Source organism: Myiozetetes cayanensis, unplaced genomic scaffold (assembly GCF_022539395.1).
Source record: "Myiozetetes cayanensis isolate MyiCay16 unplaced genomic scaffold, myiCay2020 scf17, whole genome shotgun sequence".
In the NCBI taxonomy this organism is placed as follows: domain Eukaryota; kingdom Metazoa; phylum Chordata; class Aves; order Passeriformes; family Tyrannidae; genus Myiozetetes; species Myiozetetes cayanensis.
Window position 1 is genome coordinate 1 of NW_026087378.1, and position 17,303 is coordinate 17,303.

At 56.2% G+C, this 17,303-nt stretch overlaps 4 protein-coding genes across 4 annotated transcripts; all 4 read right to left on the reverse strand.

Annotated features, from left to right (window-relative positions):
• Positions 1-6: 6 nt before the first annotated feature.
• Positions 7-3,737, reverse strand: LOC126638184 (protocadherin beta-15-like). The gene has a single exon (XM_050311847.1). It carries the CDS (start codon positions 3,185-3,187, stop codon positions 746-748), a length of 2,442 nt encoding a protein of 813 aa, XP_050167804.1. The 5' UTR covers positions 3,188-3,737; the 3' UTR covers positions 7-745.
• A 341-nt stretch (positions 3,738-4,078) lies between these two features.
• On the reverse strand, positions 4,079-7,868 carry LOC126638183 (protocadherin beta-15-like). Its single transcript, XM_050311846.1, has one exon. It carries the CDS (start codon positions 7,602-7,604, stop codon positions 5,163-5,165), a length of 2,442 nt encoding a protein of 813 aa, XP_050167803.1. The 5' UTR covers positions 7,605-7,868; the 3' UTR covers positions 4,079-5,162.
• A 165-nt stretch (positions 7,869-8,033) lies between these two features.
• Positions 8,034-10,976, reverse strand: LOC126638182 (protocadherin beta-16-like). The gene has a single exon (XM_050311845.1). It carries the CDS (start codon positions 10,906-10,908, stop codon positions 8,413-8,415), a length of 2,496 nt encoding a protein of 831 aa, XP_050167802.1. The 5' UTR covers positions 10,909-10,976; the 3' UTR covers positions 8,034-8,412.
• A 747-nt stretch (positions 10,977-11,723) lies between these two features.
• Positions 11,724-16,797, reverse strand: LOC126638181 (protocadherin beta-16-like). Its single transcript, XM_050311844.1, has 2 exons — positions 14,186-16,797; positions 11,724-12,753 (listed from the first exon to the last, which is right to left on the reverse strand). Exons 1-2 carry the CDS (start codon positions 16,619-16,621, stop codon positions 12,634-12,636), a joined length of 2,556 nt encoding a protein of 851 aa, XP_050167801.1. The 5' UTR covers positions 16,622-16,797; the 3' UTR covers positions 11,724-12,633.
• Positions 16,798-17,303: the final 506 nt, after the last annotated feature.

Here is a 17,303-nt window from a genome sequence, read left to right on the forward strand (position 1 = left end):
ATATCCTCTTATCGGCTAAATTATAGATCTTATTGTGCATTTTGCTGCTTTTCTCTGAGACAAAGAAGGTGAGACCTCTTGGACTCACAAGGTCAAAATACCTTCCTTGCCTGCTGAGCTGGAATTGCCTGCTTTGCAATGGCTGAATGGTAGGAATTCCCTGATTCACCGGCCAACAGCAGTGAAGATTAGGAAACACACAGTGGTTGTAATGAGTGACATAGTGACAAGAAATCAAAGCCAACAGAACCCATTTATGTCAGACAGACACATTCCGAACCCAGGAAAGAAAGAGCTTGGTGCTCACATGGCATTGTGGCACAACACTCACAATTTCCTTCCTTTCCTGAGTTGGGAAAAGTTCACTGTGAATTTCAGGAAGGAAATTTCTGTCTCATCTTCTGTGCCATACTCTTACAAATCAGGTCCAAATGAAAGGTCCACTGCTATATCTGACAGCAAGAGAGACAAGAGTTTGACTGCGAGAGTTAACTGCATTCCTAAAGCCTCTCAGGAATGGCCTTAATAGACCGGAAATTTATGAATATCTGAGTGAGAGGGTTCCCTTTCTTCTGTTTGCCACTTGATTTTAGTGGATCAGGAACATTACCTGACATACAATTTCTGGAAATCAGTTATGCCAATTGCAAAAGCAGATTTATTTTGGAGGAACCATTCCCACAGGCTGCAGCCTGCATCCCTTCCAACCACGAGGCATGAAGCCTGTGCCTGTGACCACTCTGTGCTAGTTAAAGGAAAGACGATTGAACTGTTCTGCAGACACAATCCCAGCATTGTCTGGGGTCACGTCCTCTGTGGGGACAGGGACACAAGGGAAAACCTGTTCCTCACCGGTACCCCCACCCACGGCACAGGGCTGTGGTGGCAGGCTGGGGACGAAGGGCTTGAGGAACCTGAACTCGCTGTTGCCCGAGCCCGTGGTGAGGCTGATCTCGTAGCAGTAGGGGCGGGGCAGGGTCCCTGCAGCAGCTGCATCGGCCAGGCCGCTCTGCAGGTTGTCGGCCCCGTAAAGCACGTGGCCAGCCTTCAGCTGCTTTCTCTGGCACAGCCTGCGAGCCACGAAGGCTGCTGTGGAGCCGAGGAAGAGCAGGGAGACGAAGACCAAGGAAAGGATTAAATAGGTGGTGAGGGAGCCGGCGTCGTGGTCGGCGGCCGGGCTGCTGTGCGGTTGGCGCAGGTCGGAGAAGTCCTTGAGCAGGAGTGCGCTGAGAGCTGCGGTGGCTGAGAGCGGCGGCCGCCCGTTGTCTCGCACCAGCACCACGAGCTTGTGCTTGACGGGGTCTCTGTCGCTGAGCGGCCTCCTCAGCCTCACCTCGCCGCTTTGGGCCCCCACGGCAAAGAGCCCGGGGTCGGTGGCCCTCAGCAGCTGGTACGAGAGCCACGAGTTCTGTCCCGAGTCGGCATCGACGGCCACCACTTTGGAGATGAGGTAGCCCGCCTCGGCCCTCACGGGCACCAGCTCACTGGAGCCTGGGCTGCTGTCCTGCGCTGGGTACAGCACCAGCGGGGCATTGTCGTTCTCGTCCAGCACCACGAGGCGCACGGTGACGTTGGCTCGGAGGGGAGGAGAGCCCGCGTCAGAGGCGCTCACCACCACCTCGCTCTGCCTCAGCTGCTCGTAGTCCAGGGCTCTGAGCACAAACACCTGCCCGCTCTCCGAGTTCACAGACAGGCACGAGCACGAAGGCCGCTCCGCCGCTTGCCCTGCTGACAGGGAATAGGTCACCTTGGCATTGAGCCCCACGTCGGCATCTGCGGCGCTGACGGCTCCAACCAGCACGGAGGGCACATTGTTCTCGCGCACGTACATGGTGTAGGATGTCTGGTTGAAGACGGGGGCGTTGTCGTTGACATCCGAGATGTCCACGGTGAAGGTGTGGGTGCTTGTGAGAGGAGGGGACCCCGCGTCTGCTGCTGTCACGGTGACGATGTGCTGAGCCCTGTCCTCCCGGTCCAGCGCCCTCACAGTCACCAGCTCGTAGTAATTCTTATAGGCTGGCCGCAGGGAGAAGAAGAGCTGATCGTCGAGGGCACACGACACCTTGCCGTTGGCGCCGGCATCCCGGTCCCTGACAGTAAAGAGGGCAACCACCGTGCCGGGCGCTGAGTTCTCGGCGAGGGGATTGCTGAAGGAACTGACCACCAGCTCGGGTGCATTGTCATTCACATCCAACACCTCCACCAACACCTTGCAGATTGCCGAGAGCCCTCCACCATCTCTGGCCCTCACACTGAGCTCATGAGTCTGTGCTTCCTCAAAGTCCAGAGGCTTTGAGAGTTTAATTTCACCGGCTATGGGATCAATCTCAAATGCTGAGTCAGTCTGGCCCACTCCTTTGCTGAATTGATAGGAGATTTCCCCATTAAGTCCTGCATCCCGATCTGTTGCCAACACAGTCAGAACCACAGAACCCTCTGGTGCGTTTTCCAACACCTCCACGTCATACTCCTTCTGTGTAAAGACTGGGGAGTTGTCGTTTGCATCCAGAACTGTAATGTGAATTTGGGTGGCCCCACTCCTGGGTGGAGAGCCCCCATCCACAGCAATCAGACTGAAATCCATCTCTGCCTGCTCCTCTCTGTCTAGCGGCTTTTCCAAAACAAGTTCAACATATTTCTTGCCCCTAATCCGGCTCCCATAGGAGACACTAAAGTATTCGTTCTCGGGAGAGATGCTGTATGCCTGTACACTGTTACTGCCAATATCAAAGTCCTGAGCAACCTCCAGAGGCAAACGAGAGCCCGGGTCGCTCGTTTCCAGGATCTCAAATGTGACTCGGTCCTCGGGGAAAACAGGCGAATGGTCATTGATGTCCTCCAGGGTGACCTCGACCCGAAAGAACTGCAGCGGGTCGGCCAGCAGCAGCTCGAAGGGGAGCGTGCAGGTGGCGGCCTGGCCGCACAGCTGCTCCCGGTCCAGCCTGTCGGCCACGACGAGGCGGCCGCTGGCGCGGTCGAAGCGAAAATGCTGCCGGCCGTCCTCCGACACCAGGCGGGCGCGGCGAGCCGAGAGCTGCGCCGGCGGCAGCGCCGCGTCCTGCGCCAGGTTGCCTACCAGGGAGCCGCTGTGCGCCTCCTCGGCTACGGAGTAGCGGATGGGCTGCGAGCGAGCGAGCGGCAGGGAGAGCAACGCACACACACAAAGCACTTGCCTTGCGATCGCCATGGCCCTCCGGCGCCGGCTGCGGCGGCGTCCTCTCTCCTTGTCTCGGATCTCTCGGGTAGTCTCCGCAGAAAGCGGCGGCGGTCGGGTGCCTTCCTTCTCCCTCTGTATTCCGGAGGGGTCGGCAACCCGGAGTGCCGTCGCTGTGGCCCAGGAGCGGATGGCAGAGAACGGGGCTCGGTGCCGCAGGCGCTGCTCCCTCCGCCCGGCTCGGCTGTTGGGAGCTGGGCTGGGCTTGGCTGTGCTGAGCTGGGCTGCGCTGGGTCGGTGTCGGCGGCGCCTTAGCCGAGACCACCACCCAGCGGTGCGCGGTGGGACTGCGCCCGCCGCCGCCCGCTGCCCGCGCTGCCGCTCGCCCCGGCCCACGGACACGCGCGGGGCCTCCGCTCGCCCGCGGGTGCTCTCGGGGCCAGACCCGCGCACATCAAAACCGGAATATATGTGCCGACAAGAATCGGGATGAGCCAGGCGGGGCCGCCTCTTGAGTTCGATCACAGCGATAGCTCCGGCACCTGCCCCTCCTTTGTCCACGCTCTGCGCTGCCCACAGCCCGCGGAGAGCCGTGAGCGCTCAACTCCCGGCACGCGAGTGGGTGCCTTTCGAGAAACGGGGAGTTTTAAGCGGCACAAGGAGTTTCCCAACACAGCGTGGCACAGAAAGAGTGAGCCACCTTTCCCAAAGAGAGAAACCAGTTCAAAGCCTCTGACTGGCAACAGCTCGGGCATTACACTGAACACTCCATCGGCTTCATCTCCGAACTCCATACATATAGCAAGCCAACATTACCTCAGTAAAGGCACACTGATAAAAACTTCCATAAATAAAAACTCCCATGAAAAAAACTCTTGAAAAACCTTGACAGACCTTTCCCAGAAAGAACTTCTCTACAAAGACTTCTGTCTCTACATACGGAATTAGGGTACTCTCTTTATTTCAGTCCTACACATTATTTCAGTTTTTACAATCAGGAGTAACCCCCCTTACAATGCTGCAGTTCACAGCTTCGGTACAACAAAGTGTGGGGCTTTCTGAATATTCCGGTTATTACATATCTCTTTCAAAGAATCTATTACTATAGATGAAAGGGGAATACAAATGCTCTAACACAAACCCAGAAAATCATGCAGGGACAGCTTCCCAGTTCTGCGAATTCAGAAATAACAATGAGGAGATAGAACTCAGTCCTTTCCACAAGCTCATCTTGATTCTGCCTTTAGAAAATGCTCTTTGAAGGACATGTGGAGTTTGAATGCAATGCACTCAAAGACAATGAACATGCTTTCACAACTCTGTACAGTTCGAGGTTAACCTAACACTGTTTGTGCTACTGTACTGCAAGAAGACAGAACACCCAACCCACTCTTATCGTCCAAAGAAAGACCTTATTGTGCATTTTGTTGCTCTGTTCTGTCCTGCCCTGGAGAAGATGTGACCGCTGTGCTAAAAGGGTCAAAATACCCTCCTTGCCTGCTGAGCTGGAATTGGTTGCATTGCAATGGCTGAATGGGAGCAACTCCCTGTTCCAGGGGCAGCACTAGTGAGGATTAGGAGATACACGGTGTCTGTATTGACTGACACAGTGACAACAAAGCACACAGAGGCCACACTTCTCAGCCAGAGACATCCAGAACCCCGGAACGAAAGAGTCCTTATAACACAGAATAAAAGATCCACAGTCTTGTCTGACAGCGGGAGAGACAAGAGCTACTCTCTTTCTGCTAACCCCATTCTTTGTCTCTCAGAAATAGGCAGAAGGAACTGAAACATACGAATGTCAGAGTCAAAGTGTTTTATTCCTTTTTTTCTGTTTACTTATTGGCTTCTAGGGGAGCACAAGCACTTTAGGACTTAAAATTTGTGGAAATCAGTTATGCTAATTGGAAATACAGGTTTATTTTGGAGGAATCATCGCCACAGGCTGCAGCCTGCATCCCTTATGACCACAAGGCATGAAGCCTCTGGTTCTGCTGACCCCTTGTTAGTTAAAGGAAAGACGATTGAAATGTTCTGCAGACAGAGTCCCAGCACTCTCTGGGGTCACATCCTCTGTGGGGACAGGGACACAAGGGAAAACCTGTTCCTCACCGGTGCCCTCGCCCATGGCACAGGGCTGTGATGGCAGGCTGGGGACGAAGGGCTTGAGGAACCTGAACTCGCTGTTGCCCGAGCCCGTGGTGAGGCTGATCTCGTAGCAGTAGGGGCGGGGCAGGGTCCCTGCAGCAGCTGCATCGGCCAGGCCGCTCTGCAGGTTGTCGGCCCCGTAAAGCACGTGGCCAGCCTTCAGCTGCTTTCTCTGGCACAGCCTGCGAGCCACGAAGGCTGCTGTGGAGCCGAGGAAGAGCAGGGAGACGAAGACCAAGGAAAGGATTAAATAGGTGGTGAGGGAGCCGGCGTCGTGGTCGGCGGCCGGGCTGCTGTGCGGTTGGCGCAGGTCGGAGAAGTCCTTGAGCAGGAGTGCGCTGAGAGCTGCGGTGGCTGAGAGCGGCGGCCGCCCGTTGTCTCGCACCAGCACCACGAGCTTGTGCTTGATGGGGTCTCTGTCGGTGAGCGGCCTCCTCAGCCTCACCTCGCCGCTTTGGGCCCCCACGGCAAAGAGCCCGGGGTCGGTGGCCCTCAGCAGCTGGTACGAGAGCCACGAGTTCTGTCCCGAGTCGGCATCGACGGCCACCACTTTGGAGATGAGGTAGCCCGCCTCGGCCCCCACGGGCACCAGCTCACTGGAGCCTGGGCTGCTGTCCTGCGCTGGGTACAGCACCAGCGGGGCATTGTCGTTCTCGTCCAGCACCACGAGGCGCACGGTGACGTTGGCTCGGAGGGGAGGAGAGCCCGCGTCAGAGGCGCTCACCACCACCTCGCTCTGCCTCAGCTGCTCGTAGTCCAGGGCTCTGAGCACAAACAGCTGCCCGCTCTCCGGGTTCACAGACAGGCACGAGCACCAAGGCCGCTCCGCCGCTTGCCCTGCTGACAGGGAATAGGTCACCTTGGCATTGAGCCCCACGTCGGCATCTGCGGCGCTGACGGCTCCAACCAGCACGGAGGGCACATTGTTCTCGCGCACGTACATGGTGTAGGATGTCTGGTTGAAGACGGGGGCGTTGTCGTTCACATCCGAGATGTCCACGGTGAAGGTGTGGGTGCTTGTGAGAGGAGGGGACCCCGCGTCTGCTGCTGTCACGGTGACGATGTGCTGAGCCCTGTCCTCCCGGTCCAGCGCCCTCACAGTCACCAGCTCGTAGTAATTCTTATAGGCTGGCCGCAGGGAGAAGAAGAGCTGATCGTCGAGGGCACACGACACCTTGCCGTTGGCGCCGGCATCCCGGTCCCTGACAGTAAAGAGGGCAACCACCGTGCCGGACGCTGAGTTCTCGGCGAGGGGACTGCTGAAGGAACTGACCACCAGCTCGGGTGCATTGTCATTCACATCCAACACCTCCACCAACACCTTGCAGATTGCCGAGAGCCCCCCTCCATCTGTGGCCCTCACACTGAGCTCATGAGTCTGTGCTGCCTCAAAGTCCAGAGACTTTGTGAGTTTGATTTCACCACTCTTGGGATCAATCTCAAATAGCGACTCGCTGTCACTGACTCCTTCGCTGAACTGATAGGAGATGTCCCCATTAAGTCCTGCATCCTGGTCAGTTGCCAATACAGTCAAAACCACAGAACCCTCCAGTGTGTTTTCCAAAACCTGCCCAGTGTAACGATCCTGTGTGAAGACAGGAGCATTGTCATTGACGTCCAGAACAACAATATGGATTTGGGTGGTCCCACTCCTGGGTGGAGAGCCTCCATCCACGGCAATAAGACTGAAATCCACCTCTGCATGTTCTTCTCTGTCCAGGGGCTTTTCCAGAACAAGTTCAACGTATTTGTCCCCATTACTCCTACTGCCAAAGGAGACACTAAAGTACTCGTTCTCGGGAGCAATGCTGTATGCCTGCACACTGTTGCTGCCAATATCAAGGTCCAGAGCAGCCTCCACATGGAAATGAGAGCCCGGGTCGCCCCTTTCTGGGATCTTAAAAGTGACTCTTTCCTCGGGGAAAACCGGTGAATGATCATTGATGTCCTCGAGGGTGACTTCGACCCGAAAGAACTGCAGCGGGTCGGCCAGCAGCAGCTCGAAGGGGAGCGTGCAGGTGGCGGCCTGGCCGCACAGCTGCTCCCGGTCCAGCCTGTCGGCCACGACGAGGCGGCCGCTGGCGCGGTCGAAGCGAAAATGCTGCCGGCCGTCCTCCGACACCAGGCGGGCGCGGCGAGCCGAGAGCTGCGCCGGCGGCAGCGCCGCGTCCTGCGCCAGGTTGCCTACCAGGGAGCCGCTGTGCGCCTCCTCGGCTACGGAGTAGCGGATGGGCTGCGAGCGAGCGAGCGGCAGGGAGAGCAACGCACACACACAAAGCACTTGCCTTGCGATCGCCATGGCCCTCCGGCGCCGGCGGTGGTGGCTGCGGCGGCAGCTGTGGTGTCCTGTGTCCTTGTCGCGGATCTCTCGGGTAGTCCCCGGAAAGCGGCGAAGGTCGGGTGCCTTCCTTCTCCCTCTGTATTCCGGAGGGGTCGGCAGCCCGGAGTGCGGCCGCTGTGGCCCGGCAGCGGATGGCAGAGAACGGGGCTCGGTGCCGCAGGCGCTGCTCCCTCCGCCCGGCTCGGCTGTTGGGAGCTGGGCTGGGCTTGGCTGTGCTGAGCTGGGCTGCGCTGGGTCGGTGTCGGCGGCGCCTTAGCCGAGACCACCACCCAGCGGTGCGCGGTGGGACTGCGCCCGCCGCCGCCCGCTGCCCGCGCTGCCGCTCGCCCCGGCCCACGGACACGCGCGGGGCCGCCGCTCGGCCTCTCGGGCACCTCCGGCAGGACGCGCAACATGAAACGTGGGATAAAAATGCCCGAGAGGAGCGGCGGGAGCCCTTAGGGGAGTTCCAGTGCACAAGAAGAGCCGGCAGCTGCACCGGGTCTGTCCCCGCTCCTCACTGTCCGCAGCCCGCGGCCCGGAGGGCGCGCTCGTCTAACCATAGGTGCCCTTCGAGGAATGCAGCGGTAAAAGCGGTACAAGGCATTTCTTAGGGTAGCGTGGGGCGGAGGCTTTGTCCGGAGGGACTGAGCCGCCTTCCATGGACGGAGAAACCGGCAAGACTCTTCCACAGGTCCAGCATGCCTGTAACATCAGGGAATGGCACTACAGATACGGGGAAATGTCAGGTTGAGGACGGGGAAGGGAAGGTTCCTCCCAGGTCGGCTCAGTCATGGACGCGCCCACCGACCGGCCAGTCTGGAGGCTGAAAGAGAGAAGCGGCTGTACTGCCCGCATCGGCTTCCCTCTCGCCAGCGGGCTGCGAGCTGCAGAGTAAATCTTCGTTCTTGTCCGACCCCGTCTCAGTGCTGCTTTGAGGGCTGAGCAGGACGGGCCTCAAGAACTGAAATTCGCTTCTCCCCGAGCCGGTGGTCAGGCACACCTCGTAGCGGTAAGCCGGTGACAGAGTGCCCATCCCACCCACGTCTACGGCGTCGCTGGCGAAATCTCCATCCGCGTAGCAATTGGCAGAGGGAGGTGAAAGGTGTGCCCGGAGGCGAGCCTTGCACAGCTTGGCTGTCGCCAAGGCGATGACAGACAGGGCGAAGAGCGACGAGACGCAGCCCAGGGAGGCAATGAGGTAGGTGGTGAGTAGATCCTCCTCAGACCCCTGCGGCTGCTGCCTGCTCCCAGGATCGTTGTCGAGCTGCAGGAAGGCGTCGGAGAAGTCGTGCACCAGTGCGACGGTGAGGCTGGCGGTGGCAGAGCGCGGTGGCTGCCCGCGGTCCCGCACCAACACAACGAGCCTCTGCCGGGGCGCGTCCCTCTCCGTCACGGCCCGCGCCGTGCGCACCTCGCCGCTGTGCAGCCCCACGCGGAACAGCCCCGGCTCCGTGGCCTTGGCCAGCTCGTACGACAGCCACGCATTCTGCCCCGCGTCCGCGTCCACCGCCACCACCTTGGCCACCAGGTAGCCCGAAGGTGCCCAGCGCGGCACCAGCTCTCCGGCCACGCTGCTGTCGGGGGGCGGGTGCAGCACCACGGGCGTGTTATCATTCTGGTCCTGCACTACGATGCGCAGCAGCGCCTGGGTGCTCAGCGGTGGTGAGCCGCCGTCAGTGGCGCACACTACCAGCTCGAATGCATGCACCTTCTCATAGTCCAGTGGACGCAATGTCCGGACGGTTCCACTCTCTGCATCCACGGACACGAACGACGCCGCGGCGGGTGTGCCCGCTGGAGGTGCTTCTATTGCATATCTCACACGTGCATTTTCTCCCGCGTCAGCGTCTGTGGCTCTCAGGCGGCCCAGGCTCGTCCCCGCGGGCTCGTTTTCACTCATCGCCATGGTGTAAATTTCCTGGGCGAAGATGGGCGCATTGTCGTTCACATCCAAGAGCCGCACGAACAGTGTCTTGGACGCCGAAAGCGCGGGGGAACCTCCGTCACGGGCTCGCACGGTCACGTTATACTCTGACACCTGTTCCCTGTCCAGCACCCCCGATGTCACCAGCGCATACGCGTTGGACGCCAGCAGCGAGATGCCGAAAGGTTGCTCACCTGCCAGCTCGCAGGTCGTCCTGCCGTTGTCCCCCGAGTCCCGGTCCCGCACGTTGAAGAGGGCCACCACGGTGTTCTGCGGGGCGGCTTCTGAGAGGGTGCTGGTGAGGGAGGTGATGATCACCTCGGGGGCGTTGTCGTTCACGTCCTCTACCTGCACCTCCACCTTGCAGTGCGTGGACAGGCCCCCTCCATCTGTTGCCTGGACGTCTATCTCATAGGTCTTTGTTTCTTCATAATCCAAAGGCTTTTTGAGTCGAATCTGGCCTGTCCCTGGGTTTATTTTAAACGTCTGTAGATTTTCCTCTGAATTTTGAAATATGGAATAAGCTATTTCCCCGTTCGTTCCTGAGTCTAAATCGCTAGCAGACACCACCACCACTAAGGTGTCCTGGGAGCTATTTTCCCTAATGGGGACTTTATACAGACTCCGAGTAAATACCGGAATATTGTCATTTATATCCAGGACTACCACGCGGATTAAGGCTGTACCAGAACGCGGTGGAGTCCCACCATCCACAGCTGTGATACTGAAAGCAACTTCTGCCTGATGCTCCCTGTCCAGGGCTCGATCCAACACCAGCTCGGCGTATCTCCTGCCATCATTTCGCCGCCCGGTGTAGACATGGAAATATTCGTTCGAGCTGATACTATAATGCTGAAGACTATTGTTCCCCACATCTGGATCCTGAGCGCTTTCCAACAAAAATCGAGTCTCTGGCATTGCAGATTCCGGGATCCTTAAAACTATCTCTTTATTTAAGAACACAGGAGCATGATCATTAATGTCGGTGAGTCTTACCTCAGCTCGGAAGGACTGCAATGGGCTCTCCAGCAGCACCTCGAAACGCATCAGGCAAGGCTCACTCTGTCCGCACAGCTCCTCCCGGTCCATCTGCTCTCTCACCACCAAATCCCCAGTGTGCTTGTTCAGCTGTAAATACTCCTTTTCTCCATCAGGAACGAGTCGAGCCTGACGAGCCGATAATTCCGCACCGGTCAGTCCCAAATCCTTAGCGATATTCGCCACGAAGGAGCCTCTCTCCGCCTCTTCGGGCACAGAATACCGAGCGATTTCTGCTCTCATCCCCGAGACATAGAGGAGAAGGAACAGAGCCACCGCTGGCCCCGGGAGCGGCTCCTCTCTCTTCCTCAGCTTCATTCCCTTCCTGAGACCCGATCTCCCCTCCTGCGGGCTGGATGGAGCTACAGATACAGCCTGCCGACCCCCGGATGGAGCAGTCCGAGATTGTGCAGCTCCCCCGCCCGAATCCCGGGGGCGGCGAAGATGGAAACTGGGAAATGCGCGGAGCCTCCGCGGTCAGCAGCGGCACCAGGCGGCCTATCTGCCGAAGGACGCAAAGATTTCCCAGCACAAAGCCTGGAAAGCAGAGATTAACGGCTCGATTTCTCTCTTCCGAGGTCAAGTAATACAGATTAACTGTCCGTGGAATCCTGTTCAAATGTGGCCACCGCTTGAATAAGCAATGCCTCTGTTTGCCTTTTATTTGAAAACGAGATTCATTTAAATCTGGGGTTTGTAGGGGTTTCTTTTCCCCTTTCTTTTCCCCACTAACGTACCTCACTATAACGGTTTGAATAAACTGTTTTCAGGCTGTTTAGCTAAAAAAAGCTGTATATTTTTACAGGTGTCCAGCAAACCAACTGAGCTGGTCCAAACCAAGGCAGAAATCGTCATGGTGCTTCTCATAGGAATTCTCGGAATGGACCAAGATTGTTTGCTCAGTTCCCCTTCATTCTGGGAGCAACATCCCTCGGACCTCAGCTTGGCTCAGAAAATCCCCCTCCACCTTGCTCCGGCTCCTGAGAATGGCCTACTTCCCCGGTGGTTCTGATTTCCTCTGCATAAAATCCACTCCAAAGACACGGATTTATTCCCGAAATCCTGCTCCTTAGGCGGCTATTTCCTTGGCGATGACTCTGACAAGTGATCTCGAGACAGCACACTCACCCGAGGGAGTTTCAAATAGGTTTTATTGTTGTCTGTCATCAAGTATCTGACTCTTAAAAATGTGTTAGCTACAGGAAATATCACATTACTTTACAGATCAATACCAATTAATGAGGAAAAAGAAAACAGAAAGCTTCTTGAAGGCCTATATTCTACAGTGCTCTAAGTTATTTGTAAACAGTTTAGACTGTTTTACTGCAAAACCACGAGCAGTACTTTTAATTCTCTACTGCTTTACACTAAAAAATCCTTAAATATTAATTTCAATTTTACCTTCCAAACAAAACAAAACAAACAAAAAAACCCCCCACACCCAAAAAACCCAAAACCAAACCAAAAAAATCCCAAAACAAAACAAAAAAATCAAACCCCACCAAAGCACATTGCTCAAAGCCCACTCTTTACAGTAAGGAGAGCCTTTAAACTCCTGCCAAGTGTGCCAATGCCAGTGGTTTCTAATGTAAACAGCATCTGCCTGTTATTAAGAAATTCCTTTGCAAGCACCACTCAATTTGCTTAATATTTGTTTGGTCTAGTATTGAACAGAGAGTAAAAAAATAAGACATTAGTACAGAGCCCTCTCCATTAAAACAAACAAAACCGACCAAAAAATCCCATTGAAAAGGTGGCTTAGGAAAAAGTTGAAGATCTGCTGCAGTTTTCAGTATTTCCCTTAACCTGTAGAAGCAGTAGCACTTTCACAATCATACATTATTGTGTAATCAGCATGCAACACAGTTCTCCTCCATTGACATCACAATCACAAAATACCTACGTAAATAAAATGCTGCTCAAGAGGAGAGTGTTTCTGCTCCCTCACAGAGAAGCCTTCATCTCCCTGGTACCTTTTAGGGAGGTTTTTGGTCTCTTTGTTCTCTTTTCCCTGTGGGGATAGACGTTCTTGTCTCTCTTCACTTACTGATGGCTGAGCCAAGGGTTTTGATCAGAAGTGACATTTAACTCCAGCCCCCCGGTTGCAGCGCAAGCTGCTTCTGCAGCTCCGGGTCCTGTGTCTTCAGAGAGGGGAGCTCTGCCCTGTAAAGAACAGAGAGACCGATTATCTTTTGGGCACTGAAGGAAAGCAGGTGTCATCGAGAAGCTTAGAGGGCATGCCTTACACCACTGCCTGTGTGACACTTTTCTACCAGAGCCAAAGAGGAGGTCTCTGACCCGAACAGGGAACATCTAAAGTCAGAAACCATCCTCCACTACGGACAACACAGAGGCACTACTGCAAAACTTTTATGATTCTCAGGGATTAATTCAAGATGGTAAGAGCCCCGAATAAAATCCACTTTCTCACAAACAGTGAATGTGGTTTAATGTTGATGTATCAAGAAGGGTCGTTGTCTGCCCTGAAGCTATTGAGGCTCTGAAAACCTCAAACAGTAAAGTGAGTCCAAGTGGTTATGAAATACTAAAATGTCAAGGGGTGACTTAAGATGGTATTAGAGGTGACTTGGACTCAGTGGGAAAGTGAGGAGTTTCAATGACCATCTCTTCTCTCCCTCATGCTCTTTGAACACATGGAAGTTAACAGGAGGCTCAGATATATATGACTCTGAGTTCACAAAGTGCTGGTACTACCTGGGAACACCCAGCTGGGTCAGGAAAAGACTGCGAGGGTGCATTCTAAAGTCCCGATAACCACACCTTTCTTGCCAATACTGTTCATGCAAGTCATAAAAATATAAGGGAATTGAATGGCAGAGGTACTCACCTCCATAGCCTCGAGCAGCCTCAGTTCAGCATTACCACCACCACCCTCGTGAATCGCACTTGGTAGCGCCGAGCACCAGCTCCGAACAGCGGTGCAGGGAACATTGTCAGTGAAGTGCTACCCCTTTGCACAGTTGTCCCCGCAGTCTCATCTGTCATTGCACAGGATCACTACATTCCCACTACTGCCGCCTCCGGGAGCACGTGTCCCTGGAAGCTGTACATTCCTGCTCCCCAAGGGCTCCACACAGTGCCTGGGCAGGATCCAAAATGCAGACAGATTTCTACCTCTGCTTTCTCACCTTCTCGTGGTCCAGCTGCTCCCTTTTGCAGTGACATTGAGGACTTGCTTTAACACGAATACTCAGCATAGATATGGGTGCAGTTCCCCAGGGAGGTGATAGAAGCCCCACCCCTGGAAATATTCAAGGTCAGGCTGGGTGGGGCTCTGAGCAATCTGATCTAATTGAAGATGTCCCTACTCCTTGCAAGGAGAGTTTCTAGTCGACGGCCTTTAAAGGTCCATTCCAACCCAAACTATTCTATGCTTCTATGATGCAGAGAGGTGAGGTTAGTCAGCATATGGGAAGCAGCTGAATCCTGCTGGGTCCTCTTGGGAGGTCTCTTTGAGACCCCCTTTAACTTTTCCTCCCACCACAGAGACTCCTCCACTAGCAGCTCAGCAACTTCTTTGCTGGCAGGATGTGACACATCACCCTATCTTCCCCCCCGCGGACAGGTGCCTCACCTGTGCAGCCCAGTCGCCTTCCACTCCGAGGTTGGCCACATCTTGCGAGCACACCGAGCTCCGCTGTTCGCCCGGGCCGGGAGGCAGCCCGGCGGGGAAGCAGGGGAAGAGAGGTCTTAGGAACCGAAACTCGCTGTTGACGGTGCCGGCGGCGAAGCAGACATCGTACAAGTAGCTGCGGGGCAAGGAACCCGCACTGCTCTCCGTGGCTATCGTCGGGAACGTGGGTAAGGTCTCCGTCTTGCTCCGCCTGGCCCGCCGCACCTTCACCACCACGGCGGCCACCGCGGTGGCGAGGAACAGCGCAGACACGCAGGCCAGGGAGGCGATGAGGTAGAGGGTGAGCGGCCCGTCGGGATCAGCGACCGGTGCCTCCTCGCTCACCCGCAAATGTGCTTCGGAGAAGCCGTCCACCAGTGCGACGGCGAGGCTGGCGGTGGCAGAGCGCGGTGGCTGCCCGCGGTCTCGCACCAACACAACGAGCCTCTGCCGGGGCGCGTCCCTCTCCGTCACGGCCCGCGCCGTGTGCACCTCACCGCTGTGCAGCCCCACGCGGAACAGCCCCGGCTCCGTGGCCTTGGCCAGCTCATACGACAGCCACGCGTTCTGCCCCGCGTCCGCGTCCACCGCCACCACCTTGGCCACCAGGTAACCCGAAGGTGCCCAGCGCGGCACCAGCTCTCCGGTCACGCTGCTGTCAGAGGGCGGGTGCAGCACCACGGGAGTGTTATCGTTCTCGTCCCGCACCACCACGCGTAACAGCGCCTGGGTGCTGAGCGGCGGCGAGCCGCCGTCACTGGCGAGCACTGACACCTCAAAGGCACGCACCTTCTCATAGTCCAGAGGGCGAAGGATATAAACATCCCCGTTTTCAGCGTTGACTGACACCTCGGGCTGCTCCTTGCCCTCCTGTCTCACCAGCGCATAGTTTACGTGGGCGTTTTTTCCTGCGTCGGCGTCCGTGGCTTTCATGCTGCCGATCCGGAGCATGGGGCTGTTGTTCTCCGTGACCGACATGGTGTAAATCTCCTGGGTGAACTCTGGGGGATTGTCGTTCACATCCGATATCTGCACGAAGATGTTTTCTCGAGAGCTCAGCCGCGTCGTACCCCAATCCGTGGCTGTGATGGTGATGTTATACTGCGCCGTGCTCTCCCTGTCCAGCGCCGCGTTTGTTCTCAGTTCGTAATAGTCATCAAAAGTGAGGGTGAGGCTGAATGGCAAGTCCCCGTCGATCGAACACTCCGTCCTGCCGTTGTCCCCGGAGTCCCGGTCCCGCACACTGAACAGAGCCACCACGGTGCGTGGCGGGGCGTCCTCGGGAATGGAGGCGGTGAGAGAGGTGAGCGCTATCTCCGGGGCATTGTCATTCACGTCCAGGACTTCTACCTCTACTTTGCAGTGCGCAGACAGCTCCCCGCCGTCGGTGGCTTTTACCACCATTTTGTGGGTTTTCGCTTCCTCGAAATCCAGGTTGCCTGCGACTCGTATCTCGCCGGTGGCCGGGTTCAGCTGGAACAGCTGCCGGGATCGCTCCGCTGTCTGGGTGAAGGAATACCGCACTTTCCCGTAGGATCCTTCATCGGGATCCATGGCCGCGACTCTGACCACCAGCTGCTCCAAGGGGCTGTTTTCAACCAGGCGCACCTCATAGACCTCCCTTTCGAAGATCGGGATATTGTCGTTGGCATCCACCACCACGATCCGGACCTGAGCCGTGCCCGACCTGGGTGGCGAGCCCCCGTCGATGGCGGTGAGAAGTAAATTCAGCTCCTCCTGCTCTTCGCGGTCGAGCTGGCGCTGTAGGACGAGCTCCACGTATTTTACTCCGTCTTTCCCTGTTCCGATAGCGAGGGAGAAATGAGGATTGGGCCCGAGGCTGTAGTTCTGCAAACCGTTACTGCCCACGTCCTTGTCCTGGGCGCTTTCCAGTGGGAAACGGGACCCAGGAGATGCTGTTTCTAGAATCTCTAAAACCATCTCCTTCTCCGGGAACACGGGGGAGTTGTCGTTTACGTCACGAATCTCCACCTCCCCTCGGATCAGCTGCAATGGATTTTCAAAGAATATCTTAAAGACGAGCGTGCAGGTATCGCTCTGCGGACAGATCTCCTCTCGGTCCAACGACTCCTTTGCCGTCAGGATTCCGGTGTTCTGATTGAGACGGAAAAGCTGCTCACTCCCCTCAGACACAACGCGGGCCTTGCGAGCCGCGAGCTGGCTCACAGGAACCCCCAGGTCCTTTGAAATATTGGCGACAAAGGAGTCCCTCTCCATTTCCTCCGGCAGAGAGTAGCGGAGGGTTTCAGCCCCGCTCTGACACACGTAAAAGCACAGAATAAACAGGATCACTTGCCTCTTGCTGTCTTGGCTCCGTCTCCCATACACCATCACTCTCCGAAAAAGCCATCCACCGTCCTCCGCAGCTTCCAGCATTTTTAAATAGCGTCCGAAGCGGAGTGGTGTTTTACCAGTAATCCTGGGGTGAGGGAACCTGGAAGCTCCCGAGTACTCCGATTCCTTCCCGAGCAGCTCCTATGTGTTTTTTTTTTTTTTTTTTTTTTGTCTCCCCGTGCCTGCAAAGCCGGGGTGGACCGAGGGACGCGCCGGTCCGCGGCCAACATCCCCACCCAGCGTCGGAAGGGGGAATATTTCCTCTCATTCGGGACACAGCTGCTGATTCGGGGTTTGCTGCTTGAATCTGCGCTCTGTGTGCCAAAGTGAAGCCAAGAGGTGCGGTGTAAATATTCTTCTCGCTTAGAAGCGGGATCGCTGCTCTGGGTATCAATTCACAGCTCGCCAACTGCGAACTCTTCAGACACGGCTTTTGGGTTGGCTCTACGTTGTGTAGGCATTGCAAGATTCACTTCCTCGGGATGCATTGCGAAGTTTTCCTTCTCTTCTCCTGTTCTTAACCAGCACAGGACAATTAGCAATTGGGGTGGGGCAGAGAAACTATTGAAGAATGAGAGCTGATGCCAGAGAGTTGACAGGGAAGCCACACTAGAAGATAATGCTGTTCTAGGACACATCATCCTAAGGTTGTTTTCTTCTCATTGGATATCACACCTCGGCCGAAGGACACTCAACACTAGAGCACTTTTCTGTGTGAAAAGCG

Excerpts from the sequence above, each read along its gene's own strand:
- LOC126638181 (XM_050311844.1), bottom strand. The coding sequence starts at position 16,621 with ATGCTGGAAGCTGCGGAGGACGGTGGATGGCTTTTTCGGAGAGTGATG. Across the intron at positions 12,754-14,185 it reads AAGGCGACTGGGCTGCACAG|GGCAGAGCTCCCCTCTCTGA; the intron begins GTGAGGCACCTG and ends TGTTCTTTACAG.
- LOC126638182 (XM_050311845.1), bottom strand. The coding sequence starts at position 10,908 with ATGAAGCTGAGGAAGAGAGAGGAGCCGCTCCCGGGGCCAGCGGTGGCT.
- LOC126638184 (XM_050311847.1), bottom strand. The coding sequence starts at position 3,187 with ATGGCGATCGCAAGGCAAGTGCTTTGTGTGTGTGCGTTGCTCTCCCTG.
- LOC126638183 (XM_050311846.1), bottom strand. The coding sequence starts at position 7,604 with ATGGCGATCGCAAGGCAAGTGCTTTGTGTGTGTGCGTTGCTCTCCCTG.